This window comes from Sarcophilus harrisii, chromosome 3 (genome assembly GCF_902635505.1).
Source record: "Sarcophilus harrisii chromosome 3, mSarHar1.11, whole genome shotgun sequence".
In the NCBI taxonomy this organism is placed as follows: domain Eukaryota; kingdom Metazoa; phylum Chordata; class Mammalia; order Dasyuromorphia; family Dasyuridae; genus Sarcophilus; species Sarcophilus harrisii.
This window is the reverse complement of record NC_045428.1, coordinates 610,927,426-610,940,091: the sequence shown is the minus strand read 5'-3', so window position 1 is coordinate 610,940,091 and position 12,666 is coordinate 610,927,426. Positions and strand designations below refer to the sequence as shown.

The 12,666-nt window shown below is 57.2% G+C and overlaps 1 protein-coding gene across 2 annotated transcripts; it reads left to right on the top strand.

Annotated features, from left to right (window-relative positions):
* The first annotated feature begins 2,255 nt into the window (after positions 1 to 2,255).
* LOC100916026 (zinc finger protein 501) lies at positions 2,256 to 12,253 on the top strand. 2 transcript variants are annotated; one of them, XM_023501314.2, is made up of 2 exons: positions 2,256 to 2,316; positions 11,080 to 12,253. In XM_023501314.2, the coding sequence occupies exon 2, from the start codon at positions 11,138 to 11,140 to the stop codon at positions 12,134 to 12,136; it is 999 nt and encodes a 332-aa protein (XP_023357082.2). In that variant the 5' UTR covers positions 2,256 to 2,316; positions 11,080 to 11,137; the 3' UTR covers positions 12,137 to 12,253. The 2 variants fall into 2 exon arrangements, 1 of the variants encoding a protein (XP_023357082.2); XR_004233552.1 differs by lacking the exon at positions 11,080 to 12,253 and adding an exon at positions 6,724 to 9,446 and having other exon boundaries at positions 2,257 to 2,316.
* Positions 12,254 to 12,666: the final 413 nt, after the last annotated feature.

Here is a 12,666-nt window from a genome sequence, read left to right as displayed (position 1 = left end):
CGAAGATGTCCCTGGGTGAGATGGTGGGGGGCGCCAGGGCGGAGGGTGGGAGGGCACGATCCACAGGCACGTCCAGGCAAGAAGACAGAGGAGTGGGGAGGGGGAGGGGGCCGGGCCGTGCAGCCAGGATGGCCCCTGAGAGAAGGCCAGAGGTCCTCAGGGTCACCGACCACTTGCCGGGGGCAGTTGGGATGGAATGGGGGTGCAGCAGGTAGAAGGGAAAGGAGAGACCCAGCCTGGGAGCAGAGTCAGCAGGGATGGAAAGGCCGCCAGGGCCTGGGAGGGACTGAAGGCAAGTGGGATCTGGGGGTGACAGAGAGGGGGCCGTCTATGGGGAGGGGGGAGGGGGATCCCTGCAGTGGGGGGGAGGCGCACTCTGGGGTCAGGGACCTCAGGGAAGAGGAGGGCGGGGCAGGGGCCATTCAGGCCAAGCCTGTGGGCACTGCCTGGGAAACTGAGGCAGCCTTGACATGGCCTGGCCCAGTCGATCCAAGGCAGGATTATCCTGATCTCTGACTCCAAATTCCATGTCATTTCCTTTTTTTAAATGAAAGGCTTTTTTTGTTTTTTGTTTTTTCCCTTTATTAAAGATCTGCATTTTCCTGAAGGGGAAAACACCATTAAAAACATGATCATGTGCCAGAGAGGGGCTTCCCCTGCTCCCCTTCCCCCCTTCCCTGTGTCTGGCAGGGGCTCCGGGTACCCGGACACCTCCTGGCCTGCCCGTTCCCAGGTTCTTGGGAGCACATGGAACCCACGCTCCTTTTTTTCTTATAGCTTTTTATTTACAAGTTATTTTTCTCTGTTGTGATCAGTAATGATCTGGTTCTTCTCTGGTCACGATCCCTTCCTCCTCCACAGGGATGGGAGGTGACTGTCCTGTGTTCCGCTAGTCTGTTTAATCTCGTTCTTCACGCCTACGTCACGGCCCATCAATCTCAGCGTGTGATGCTGGGCGGCGTGTGCCAGGCCCGGTTCTGCTGCACCAGCTTCTAGTTTTCCCAGCATTTTTTGTCAAATAGTTCTTATCCCCAAAGCCGGGTCTTTGGCTTTGCCAAATGCGGGATTATTTAAGTGATTGGCTGTTCTGGCCTTTGAACCGAACCTGTCCCCTGACCGACCCGTCTCCTCCGGAGCCGGTACCGGTGGTTGGGGCGGCTGCTCTGTAACAGTTTCAGATCAGGGACCGCTGGGACGCCTGCAAGAGGTTTTTCCTTCATTAGTTCCCTTGAAATCCTTGACCTTCTGCAGCTCCGTCCCTTGGGGGCCACAGGTGGCAGCTCAGCCTGGGCACTCCCCAAGGGCAGCTCTGACCCCCAGCCCCGCCAAGGGCATGTCGGGCCTGCTGCTTCCCGTTGGGGGGGCGGCTGCTCCTGCTGGGGGGACCTGGGGGCTGCGGCTCAGTGGGACGAAGCTCGGCCCCTCCCCGGGGAGCCTTGCCTGCAGCTGCCGCACTGAGGTCTCTGCAGATCACCGTGACCCCCAGGGGCAGTGCCCATTCCCCGGACTCTGACTCCTGCGGCTCGGATCTCCTCGTCAGGGAGGAAGGGCCTTCCGGGGGCACCTCACAAGACAAGGCACAGGAGGAAGAGGCTTCCGAGGCACCGTGTGCCCCCCTCACCCTCACCAGGACAGGCTTTTGATGTGAACGCCTTTGAGGCTGCATTTGAACACAGGCCCTCTGGACTTGAGGCCCCCAGTGTATCGCCCCCCAGCTGCCTTCCAGGGGCCTGCAGACTAGCAGCCCCAGAGCTGGGGGCTCCCCCGGGCAGGCTTTCCCCACATGTTTAGGCCAGAGCTCACCCCAAATGATCTCCAAGGGTATGAGAGAAATCAATGGAGCCCCAAGTCGGGGCTCTGCCTGATCCAGGGCTGGGGAGGGGGTGCAGAGAAGGCCAGGGAGGAGCCGGGTATGCAGTAGGGGCTTAATCAGTCCTAGAGTGGGGGCGGGGCCTGGGCAGTAAGGAAAGGTGCTCCCATGTCCTGGGCAGGTCCACCGGAGGGAGGGGCCTCGCTGGCCAGGGTCCGCGCCCGGGATCGCCCCGGTTACTATGGAGACCAGAGCCTGCAGCCCTCCCGCTCCACACTCCTCATCAGCGCCGGTGGCCATCCTCCGGCAGGACTCCATTTCCCAGCAGGACTCAGAATTACCTGGAAAGTGATGTCACTCAGTAAGGGGGGGGGGGTCAGGCTGCCTCTTGTGCGCAAGCGCGAGCCCGGCGCATCTTGGGAGTCGTAGTCCGTGCCTCCTGGACGCAGGCGCAGTGCGTCGGGAGTCTGGCGCTGTCCGCTTTGTCCAGCTCCGGGCTGGCAGGGGTGAGTCCTGCCCCGCACCGTAGGGCGGATGGGCGTGGGAGGTTGAAAATGAGGGTTTGGGGGTCACCTTCCTAGCGTCCCCCTCCCCATGTCCTTCCCCAGCCGCAAGCCCCTCCCCTGAGTCTGGTCCCCCAGAGCCGGTGCGCGCGCACAGCAGGGGCTCCAGCGGGGCTTGCTGTGCTCCCTTAACTCCTGGTCAGACCGGGAGCCCCTGGAAGGCAGGGACTGCCCGGCGCCGTTCCCTGCAGGGAGGCACACGAAGCCCCTACTGTGTGCCCAGCACCGGGCTGACTGTGCGTCTCTGGGGGGGGGGGGAGGGTGATTTTGATCCCCATTTTACAGATGAGGAAACTGAGGCAGTCGCACCCCTAGTACGCCTGACTCTGGATGTGAACTTAGGGCTTCTGGGCCCCGGGAGGACCTAAAGCCTGGACTCCAAGGCTTCTTCCTCCAGCCTGGGGAGACTAGCGCTCTTCTCCCCCTGGGGGTTCAGATCTGGGCCTCTCAAGCTCCCTCTTTGGCCTCCGCCCAACCCCCGCCCCCCACCCTGAGCCGGTGGCGAGCACTCAGACCCCTAGATCCTCTTCCACCTCCTGGCCTAACAGCGGGGTTCCTGCCTCGTCTTTGGCCCGATGTTCCGAGAGTCTTCGAAGACCCTGTGGGGGCCCGGGGAGGGCCCTGCCCCGGAGGCTGCAGCGCGAGGGAGGCCTCTGGCCAGCACCTGCTCTTCTGGCCCCCGTGAATGCTGCTCGCCTCCGGTTCCTTTTCTGTAAAGCGGGGATCCATCGCACGGACCAGGTTGAGAGCGTGTTGGGGCAGACAGCCAGTGCTTCCTGAATGCTTATTGCCATTCTGACCGCCCCTCCCGGCGCAGAATCCCCGCTTCCCCTCCCGGCACCCTCTTCTCGGTGGGCTCCGGCTGTGGCTTCGGTCTCCTGCGGGCTCCAGGGCTGGAGGGAACCTTCCAGGTGGCGCGCAGCCCACAAGCATTTACTCAGCGCCCGTGGTGTGCTGGGGGGGGCCTGGAGTAGTGGGACTAGGAGGGATGCTCCGTGATTGCGAGAGGGGAGGGGGAGGGGGAGGGCGTTTCAGGCTGGAGGCCAGGCTGGCCGAAATGTCCCCGGGGGCAGGGGTGCAGGGCGGGGGGCTGAGTGGGGGAGGGGCCTGGGGAAGGGGCGTGGGAGGGTGCGGGGGCGTGGGGGCTGAGTGGGGGAGGGGGCCTGGGGCTGAGTGGGGGAGGGGGCCTGGGTGCGGGGGCGTGGGGGCTGAGTGGGGGAGGGGGCCTGGGGCTGAGTGGGGGAGGGGGCCTGGGTGCGGGGGCGTGGGGGCTGAGTGGGGGAGGGGGCCTGGGGCTGAGTGGGGGAGGGGGCCTGGGTGCGGGGGCGTGGGGGCTGAGTGGGGGAGGGGGCCTGGGGCTGAGTGGGGGAGGGGGCCTGGGTGCGGGGGCGTGGGGGCTGAGTGGGGGAGGGGGCGTGTCGGGCTGGGCGGGGCCCAGCTTGTCAGGGGGCTGATCCGGTACTTGCAACCACCCACCTGGAGGAGGTGGGGGGGCAGACATCTCTCTCCGGACAGCGAGGGCCTAGGGGGTTAAACGCTGTTCCCCCAACCTAGGGGGTGGGGCAGCACTGACTGGAAGACCTGAGGAGCCTGCAGGAGGGGGGGAACGGGGGTAGGGGAGGGGGGCGCGGAGTAACCCTGCCCGTTACCGCCCTTTCCTAGAAGAGGGAACTCATTTCCTGAAGGATTACCTCTGCTGGGGGGGCTGGGGGGGAGGGAGAGACAGGAACTGGGTTATCTGCCTGCCCCGGCACGCCTCCATGGGGGGCCTCCGGAAAGTGCCCCGGAGCCTGGAGGAGGTTGGACTGAGGGTTCCAGGAGCGCCCAGTACCTTTGCAGGGGGGTGTGACCACATGTGCATTTGCCCTGGGAGGAAGACTGGGGAAGGTTTGATTGGGAGGATCCAGGCTCCAGGAGCACTGTGGGACACGACCAGGAGGGAGTGCGAGAGAAGGGGCTGGGAAACCAGTGGTGACCGGAAGAGCCCGGCCAGGACCCTGGACTGAACTGAATGGAGCCATCTCGATTGGGTTTGGGGACCAGGGAAGTGGCCTGCTGGTAGCTCCGGATGTGCTTGGAGGAGGGATGCAGTAGGTGCATAATAATGCTCGCAGCCTGAGGACCCCGGTTTCCCACCTACTCAAAGTCCTTTGATGTAAGGAATTAGCATCTAAGTAGCGCCTCCTGTGGACTAGGACCTGGCCAAGTAAGGCTCTACAGCTGTCTCCTCTGATCCTGGGGAAGGGCTGTTAGGACCTCCGTGTTACACTTGGGGAAACAGAGGCAGGCTCCGGTGTCTTACTCAGGGCTCAGTATCTGAGGCCACGTTTGAACTCGGGCCTCCCTGACAGCAGCATGAGGTGCCTCGAAGATCACCGGCATCTGGCCAAAGCGGGCCTGGCACCCCAATGCCGCCAAGCCGGGGCTGCTGCTCGCCCCTGGGCAGCCAAGGCAGAGCCTGGCCCCAGGTTCCCCAAAGGATCCCGGCAAGGACCTTGTGGGGAGGAAAAACTGGCTCTGCCCTGGTGCCTCCGGAGGCTTTCACCAGCTGTCCAAGCTTGGCCCACCCAACCACGGGCAGGATGCTCCCACTGCCCTCTGCCCCCACTGTTGGGACCCCCAGATTCCCCAGCAGGGGCCAGTGGTGGAGACTTTTCGGGCCCTGAGACCCTCGGGACGGATGCCTCTTACCGAGGTCCCTTTGGGCTAGGACTGGGCGAGAACAGGTAATTAAGGGCAGCCTGTGGGCCCTCGGACCCGACAGAGGGAGATGGGCAGGTTTGGGCCGGCTTTGGGCCCGTGGTGGGTGAGGCTGCCCTGGCACCTTCCTCCGGGGGACTGGAGTAGTGGGAACAGGATTCCAGGTAAGGGATGTGGGTCTTTAGGAGTAACCCTGGTGCCTCCCAAGATTGGGTCTGCCCTGGTGTCCCCCTGGAGTTATCAATGCCCAGTGCCAGGTCTGCCCCCTAGTGGTGTCCCTCTGGAGTTAATAATGCCCAGGACCAGGCTGCCCTCCAGCAGTGTCCTCCTGGAGCTAATGCTGCCCAGTGCCAGGGCTGCCCCCTAGTGGTGTCCTTCTGCCGTTAATAATACCCAGCACCAGGTCTGCCCCCTAGTGGTGTCCCTCTGCCGTTAATAATGCCCAGCACCAGCTGTGCCCCCTAGTGGTGTCCCTCTGCCGTTAATAATGCCCAGCACCAGCTGTGCCCCCTAGTGGTGTCCCTCTGCCGTTAATAATGCCCAGCACCAGCTGTGCCCCCTAGTGGTGTCCCTCTGCCGTTAATAATGCCCAGCACCAGCTGTGCCCCCTAGTGGTGTCCCTCTGCCGTTAATAATGCCCAGCACCAGCTGTGCCCCCTAGTGGTGTCCCTCTGCCGTTAATAATGCCCAGCACCAGCTGTGCCCCCTAGTGGTGTCCCTCTGCCGTTAATAATGCCCAGCACCAGCTGTGCCCCCTAGTGGTGTCCCTCTGCCGTTAATAATGCCCAGCACCAGCTGTGCCCCCTAGTGGTGTCCCTCTGCCGTTAATAATGCCCAGCACCAGCTGTGCCCCCTAGTGGTGTCCCTCTGCCGTTAATAATGCCCAGCACCAGCTGTGCCCCCTAGTGGTGTCCCTCTGCCGTTAATAATACCCAGCACCAGGTCTGCCCCCTAGTGGTGTCCCTCTGCCGTTAATAATGCCCAGCACCAGCTGTGCCCCCTAGTGGTGTCCCTCTGCCGTTAATAATGCCCAGCACCAGCTGTGCCCCCTAGTGGTGTCCCTCTGCCGTTAATAATGCCCAGCACCAGCTGTGCCCCCTAGTGGTGTCCCTCTGCCGTTAATAATGCCCAGCACCAGCTGTGCCCCCTAGTGGTGTCCCTCTGTAGCTAAAACTGGAACACCAGATGCTGTAGCCTTAGAGCCAGGGCATTAGCAAGTCCAGAGTAGTTTCTAACAGACCCTTGAGGTCCCTGCCCGAGGTGCTAGAGGAAGTCAGCGTGCTACGTGCAGGGCCCTGTGCTAAATCTGACATCAATAAAAACCAGAAGAACTGTGGGGTTTGTCCTTCAATGGGAAAAGGCGCAGGGGGGGTGGTGGGTGGGGACACGGTGACCCCACCCCGGGGCAGGAGGATGAGGTAGAGGAAGGGCCAGGGCTGGGACATGGCCAACCTCACCTCTGGCCGCCGCCTTCCTCTTCCTTCTCTGCTCAGTGCCTGGTCAGTGGCTCCCCCAGCTGCCCTCCTTGGGCCCTCTCTCCCATCGGGGCCACCTCTGCTGCCACTGTGTGGGATGCCTGCCCGCATTGTCATGTGCTTTTCCTTCGTTACTACCAGCCCAGGGAACATGTGCGGTTTTTATGTCTTTCAGACTGTCCCAAGGAGACAACCCAACCGCAGACCATTTCTAGCGACTCAAAGGCTCAGAGGGGATGTTCCCCAAGACCCTATACTTGAAAAAGCCTATTGTGAGAGCACACCACTGGGACAGTAAGGACGACTTGTGTCCGGCTCCTGCCGGGACACTCTAGCTGGGGAGAGAGTCTGTGCAAGGGAGGAATTGGGGAGAAGCTCAAATCCTGTCACCCAGGAGAGGGGACCTGTGGGAGACAAGCCCCGGACCATGGCCCCAGGTGAGGAGAACTCCACGCCAAGTTCACCTCCAATCCAACATGCAAGGAAGAAAAATGCCCATAAATGTGAGGACTGTGGAAAAGACTTCAAGGTACCCTCGATCCTCATTGCCTGCCAGAGAGTTCACACCACAGAGAATCCCCGTGAATGTGGTCATTGTGGGAAAGTTTTCATCCAAAATTCAGCTCTTATAGTGCACCAGAGGACTCTGGACAGAAGCCCTGTTCATGCAGAATGTGGCAAAACCTTCAGGTGGAGCTTCTCCCCCACCCCATCAGACATCAGAGAATGCACAGTGGAGAAAGGCTCTATCAGTGTGGTTGCCGCATTCCTCCCTTACCGAGCACCACAAGGTCCACACTGGGGAGAACCCCTATGAATGCGCCGAGTGCGGGAAAGCCTTCAAGGGCAGCTCGGACCTGAGCCGATATCGCAGGGTTCACACCAGGGAGAAGCCCTACGAGTGTGATGAGTGTGGGAGAGCCTTCATGTGGCCCTCATCACACATCAGAGAAGTCACAGAGGGGAGAAGCCTCATGAGTATCCCCAGTGTGGGAAGGCGTTCGTCCAGAGCTCCCAACTCACTCAGCACCAGAGGACTCGCACTGGGGAGAAGCTCTATGAGTGCAGTGTCTATGGGAAAGTCGTGTTTCTACCCGATTCACCACCAGAAACTTCAACCCAGAGAGTTGTGTGACATGAAGGTGTCCTTGAGCTTGTGTAGATCAAGTGAGATGATATTTGTGAAGGGCTTAGTGCGGTGGCTGGGGTGCAGGAATCCTCCCTCAGGGGAGTTGGGCTTGGTGTCCCAAGCCAGGTTGTCCCACACATGAGGAGAGGGAGCCCTTACACTAGCCTCACATGTCCTCCAGCCAGGCACCAAAGACTTCGTCCTGTAAGGTCAGAGAATGCAGGAAAGTCTGGAGGAAGAACTCAGAGCTGGACCCTGCCCTCAGCAGCTCACAGTCCGTTAGGATAATGCTTGTGTGGCTGAGCAGAGGCCTCTGGTCTGGGTGAGGATGCCAAGTTCCCTAGGACCAAGACACGGAGACTTCAGACCTTCTCTGGAGCCTGGCCCTGTTTAAACAGGAGTGCTGCTGACCAGAGGGGAGGGCAGCTGGGAAGGGCCAGGCGCTCATACCAGGGGATGGAGGCAGATAGAAGAGCTGAATTCAAGGCTATGAAGGACAGGCCCTGGGAAAGTATCAGTCATTCTGCTTGACCCCTGGAGCTAGAATCAGGAGGTCAGGCAGCAGCACCTACTGTGTGTGTGTGTGTGTGTGTGTGTGTGTGTGTGTGTGTACGCACGTAACTGGGGCCTGAGGCTGCTGAGATCCCAGTTCCTGGGAGTCTTTTTAAAAATTTTAATTATTTTTTATTAGTGAGCAAATCAATATTTCCAATTATTTCCATTAGAAAATATTGACTTGCTCTGCTTCCATGGAAAAGATCCAGAAAAGACATGGGCAGTCCTAGAGAAATGTGTTTGTGTTCCACATGATTAGGCAGATAAACTAGGTCCAGCTCAGTGCTTCTAAGGGTTCAGATGGTGGAAATGCAGAAAGAAACAAATGAGCCTCCAAGATGCAAAATCTGTCAGTAAATTATTCTTCCCATTGAGATAAACCGAGTCCTGTTTTAACCATGTACAGCAAGACCAATTTCCACATTGATCATGTCAAATAGAAAATGACCAAGCCTTCCCTGTGCACCAAGCTGAGTCCCAAGGCCACTCAGAGTTAAGACTTTCCAAGGTTTTGTTGTCAGTCCGCAGATGGTTCCCTCAGTGCAGGCTTCTCAGAAATCGTCCCCCCTAATATTCCTCCACAAGTGTTTCTGTACCAACTGAGCAAGTTCTCCCTTTGAGCAGCTTGCCCACTCTCCCCACCCCTCCCCTGTGTTTGTGCAGACGTGGATACCATAATGATGTGAGAAGATTTCCCCCATCCTTCCTCTTCCTCCCCTTTTATAAAATAGAAAAAAAAATCGAAGCCTTGTGTCTACTTCTCCCTCTGTGACGCTTGATGAGGTGAGAGCTCTGAGGGAACCCGTGGCTCATTTCTCTCCGTCAGAATGTGAACCGCTCGGTCTTTGCTTATTTTTACCTTTTTCTGTTTCTCTTGACTCCTTGTTGGCATTCCAACCTTTTATACTTCCTTGGTCATCTTCTCAGGAATGCTTGGAAATCTATTACATCGACGAGCCACTTTCCACCCCGGAGGATGACACGTCATTTTGCTGGGCAAACCTTTTGGTTATAAACCTAGACTTTTTGCCTTCTGGAGTTCTAAATTTCAAACTCTCCATGTCTTTATAGTAATGGTGGATAAATCAGGTGTGATCTGCCCTGGGGCCTTCATATTTGAATTCTTTCTGGCTGCTAGCAGTAATTTGTTCTTTGACCTGGGAGCTCTGAATTTTGGCTATGATATTCTTGGGACATTTCATTTGTGGGCTTTTTTTTTTTTTTTCGGTAAGAGGTTGGGTTTTCTTTTAAATATCTATTTCTCTGATTCCAAGAGATCTGGGCAGTTTTGTGATTTCTTAAAATATGCTTCCTGGACTCTTTTTTTTTTTTTTTTTTAATTATTGTTCATTAATTTTCACATAGTCCACGTTTTCTTCAATGATCTTTTCCCCAATCTCTTAAATTAATCTCCATGTTTTTCTTTGTAATACTTAACTTTTTCTTCTATTTAACCAGTCCTTTTATTTTGCTTTAGTGGTTTTTGTCATAGAGCCATTGTCTTCTATTTGGTCCATTTTAATCTTCAGGGAATTTGTTCCCTGGTTAAGGTGTTGTGCCTCTTAAAGAAACAAAAGCTATGAAAGAACTAGAAAAGAGCAGGTGATTTCCTGTCTAGTTCTTTCTTTCACAGCTTTTGTTTCTTTCCCTGTTTTCCTCTTGCACTCTCATTTATTAAACAATTTCCTAAAAACAAATTCTTTATCTTTTCCGGGAATTCCAATTGAGTTTATGCCTGAGCTGTGTTTTTCTTTGAGGCTTTATTTGTAGATGTTTTGGAGTCATTCTTTTCTGGGCTTGTGCTTTGAGTTTCCCTACCTCCCTTTTTTGTTGTTGTTGAAGGGGGTGAGGTTCTCTTTGCGTGTGATTTTAGGACTGGGCTCCACACACTTTCGGGGGAATGACTGGACTGACCTTGCTGCTGATTTTTTGGGGGTACTGATTATCATCTTATTCCAGCATCTCAGAGATAGCTCAGATTGGAGCCCTGCAAGCTTTCAGTGCTCACAAGAGGGTCTGATCCAGGGCTCGGCAGTTTCCTAGGCCAGGTTTGGTTTGACCTACGAGCCTCTGGGCCTGTCCCTGATAATCTGTGAGCCACAGAGCTGCCCAGCTTAGATCCCTGTGGTCTTCCTGGAGCTGGTCTCCCAAGGGATAGTCCCACTTCTCCTAGCTTGCTCTGTCTGCTGAGAGAGGAGAGAAAAGTCAGCTTTTTTCTCTCAGCCGAGCCATATAACTCCCAAAGAGGGCCTGGAGGCCCAGCCTAGAGTCATTCACCAGTGATTAAAAAACTCCCCTATCCTATGCTCTCCATTCTTGCTTTCATGCCGACCTTTCACCATCTCCCTTTGCCTCTTTCCCCCACCCCTTCCGAGGGACCCTTGAGAAAACCTGCTCCATAGTCGTTCGTCCAAACTGTTTCCTGCTCCTTCCATCTGCGAAGGAGATGGCCGAAGACAGACTGTCAAACCCGACTTGGCCGCCCGCCAGCCTTGTGCCCTTGAGCTTCCTGGGAGTCAATTGCCTCATCTAGGAAATGGGCACAGCAGAACGCCCCCATTCCGTGGGTAGCCAGATGGGCCAGAGTGGCCAGCATGGGGCTTCCGCTTCTGTTTGGAGACCTCCGTGGTTGAGGGGCCGCCCACGGGCAGGACGCCTAATCCTTAGGGAGAGAAGCGCACCTTCCGCCGCAGCCCACCGTTCCTTCAGCCGCCTCTCCCGGCTTGGGCAGGGCCCCTCCAGCTCCCCCTTCCGGAGCTCCCCAAACCCTCGAGCTTCCTGGGGCCGCCGTCGCTCCCCCCCTCCGGCGCCTGCCACGGTGACATGTCCATTTTCGATCTCTTTCAGACGGGGAGGCTGGGACTGAGACCCAGGCACCTGCTCTACAAGAAGACCCGGGGCAGTAATGGAGAGACTAGAGGGGAGCTGGCCCCTGGGCCCCCAGTTTGCTGAGGCTCGTGGATGGGACCCACTGGGGAGGCACGGGGAAGGGGCGCCCCCCGAGGCTGCAGCATGGCCCCCTGCGGTGCCGGCCTCGCCCCGGAAAAGCCCCCAGGGGGAGGAAAGCCACTTGTTCCCCAGCTTGGACCCTTTGGAACGGGGTGCCCCAGGGGCCAGGCTGAGTCTGCCCGTGGGGACCGGAGACAAGTCCCACAAGTGTGGCGAATGCGGGAAAACCTTCCTGCAAAACTCAGCTCTGAGCCTGCACCGGAGGGTGCACACGGGAGAGAAGCCCTACGCGTGCCCCGAGTGTGGGAAGGCCTTCCGGTGGAGCTCGGACCTCCGCAAGCACCAGAGGAGCCACAGCGGGGAGAGGCCCTACCTGTGCGGCCGCTGCGGCCGAGCCTTCGGCCGCAGCTCGTCCCTCATCGAGCACCACAAGGTCCACACCGGGGAGAAGCCCTATGAGTGCCCCGAGTGTGGGAAGGCCTTCAAGGGCAGCTCGGACCTGAGCCAGCACCGCAGGGTTCACACCGGGGAGAAGCCCTACGAGTGCTCCGAGTGTGGGAGAGCCTTCATGTGGAAGACGGCCCTCGTCACACACCGGAGAAGTCACAGCGGCGAGAAGCCCTACGAGTGTCCCCAGTGTGGGAAGGCATTCGTCCAGAGCTCCCACCTCACTCAGCACCGGAGGACTCACACTGGCGAGAAGCTCTACCGGTGCAGCATCTGTGGCAAAGCCTTCAGCGTGAGCTCCTACCTCATCGAGCACCAGAGGATTCACACGGGGGAGAAGCCCTTCCAGTGCAGCGTCTGTGGCAAAGCCTTCGTCCAGAGATCCCACCTGACTCAGCACCAGAGGATTCACACCGGGGAGAAGCCCTATGAGTGTCACCAGTGTGGGAAAGCCTTTCGCTATAGCTCGGACCTGATCCAGCATCACAAGCTTCACACTAAGGAATAGTTGGAGGAATATCATTGTCTCTGAAATCCACCAGGGTGTGTGACTTCTCTCTCTCTCTCTCTCTCTCTCTTTTTTCTGCTAATACATATACATTTTTTTTTTTTTTTTTTTTTTTTTTTTTTTTTGCTGAGGTGATTAGGGTTAAGTGACTTGCCCAGGGTCACACATTAGGGTTAAGTGTCTGAGGTCAGATTTGAACTCGGGTCCTCCTGACTTCAGGGCTGGTGCTCTATCCACTGTGCCATCTAGCTGCCCTTATATTCACTTTTTAAATACACATTTCTTTATGAATCATGTTGGGAGAGAAAAATCAGAACAAAATGGAAAAGCCGCGAGAAAATGAAAAAGAAAATGAACATTGTGTTGATTTACATTTAATCTCCGTAGTTCTCTTTCTGGATGTAGATGGTGTTTTCATCCAAAATCTATTGGGATCACCTTGGATCAGTGAGCTGCAGAGAAGGACCAAGTCTGTCACAGCCAATCAGGCACAATCTTGTTCCGGCGTACAATGGATTCCTGGTTCTGCT

What these genes read in the sequence shown, in the direction of transcription:
- LOC100916026 (XM_023501314.2), top strand. Translation starts at nt 11,138, where the DNA reads ATGGAGAGACTAGAGGGGAGCTGGCCCCTGGGCCCCCAGTTTGCTGAG.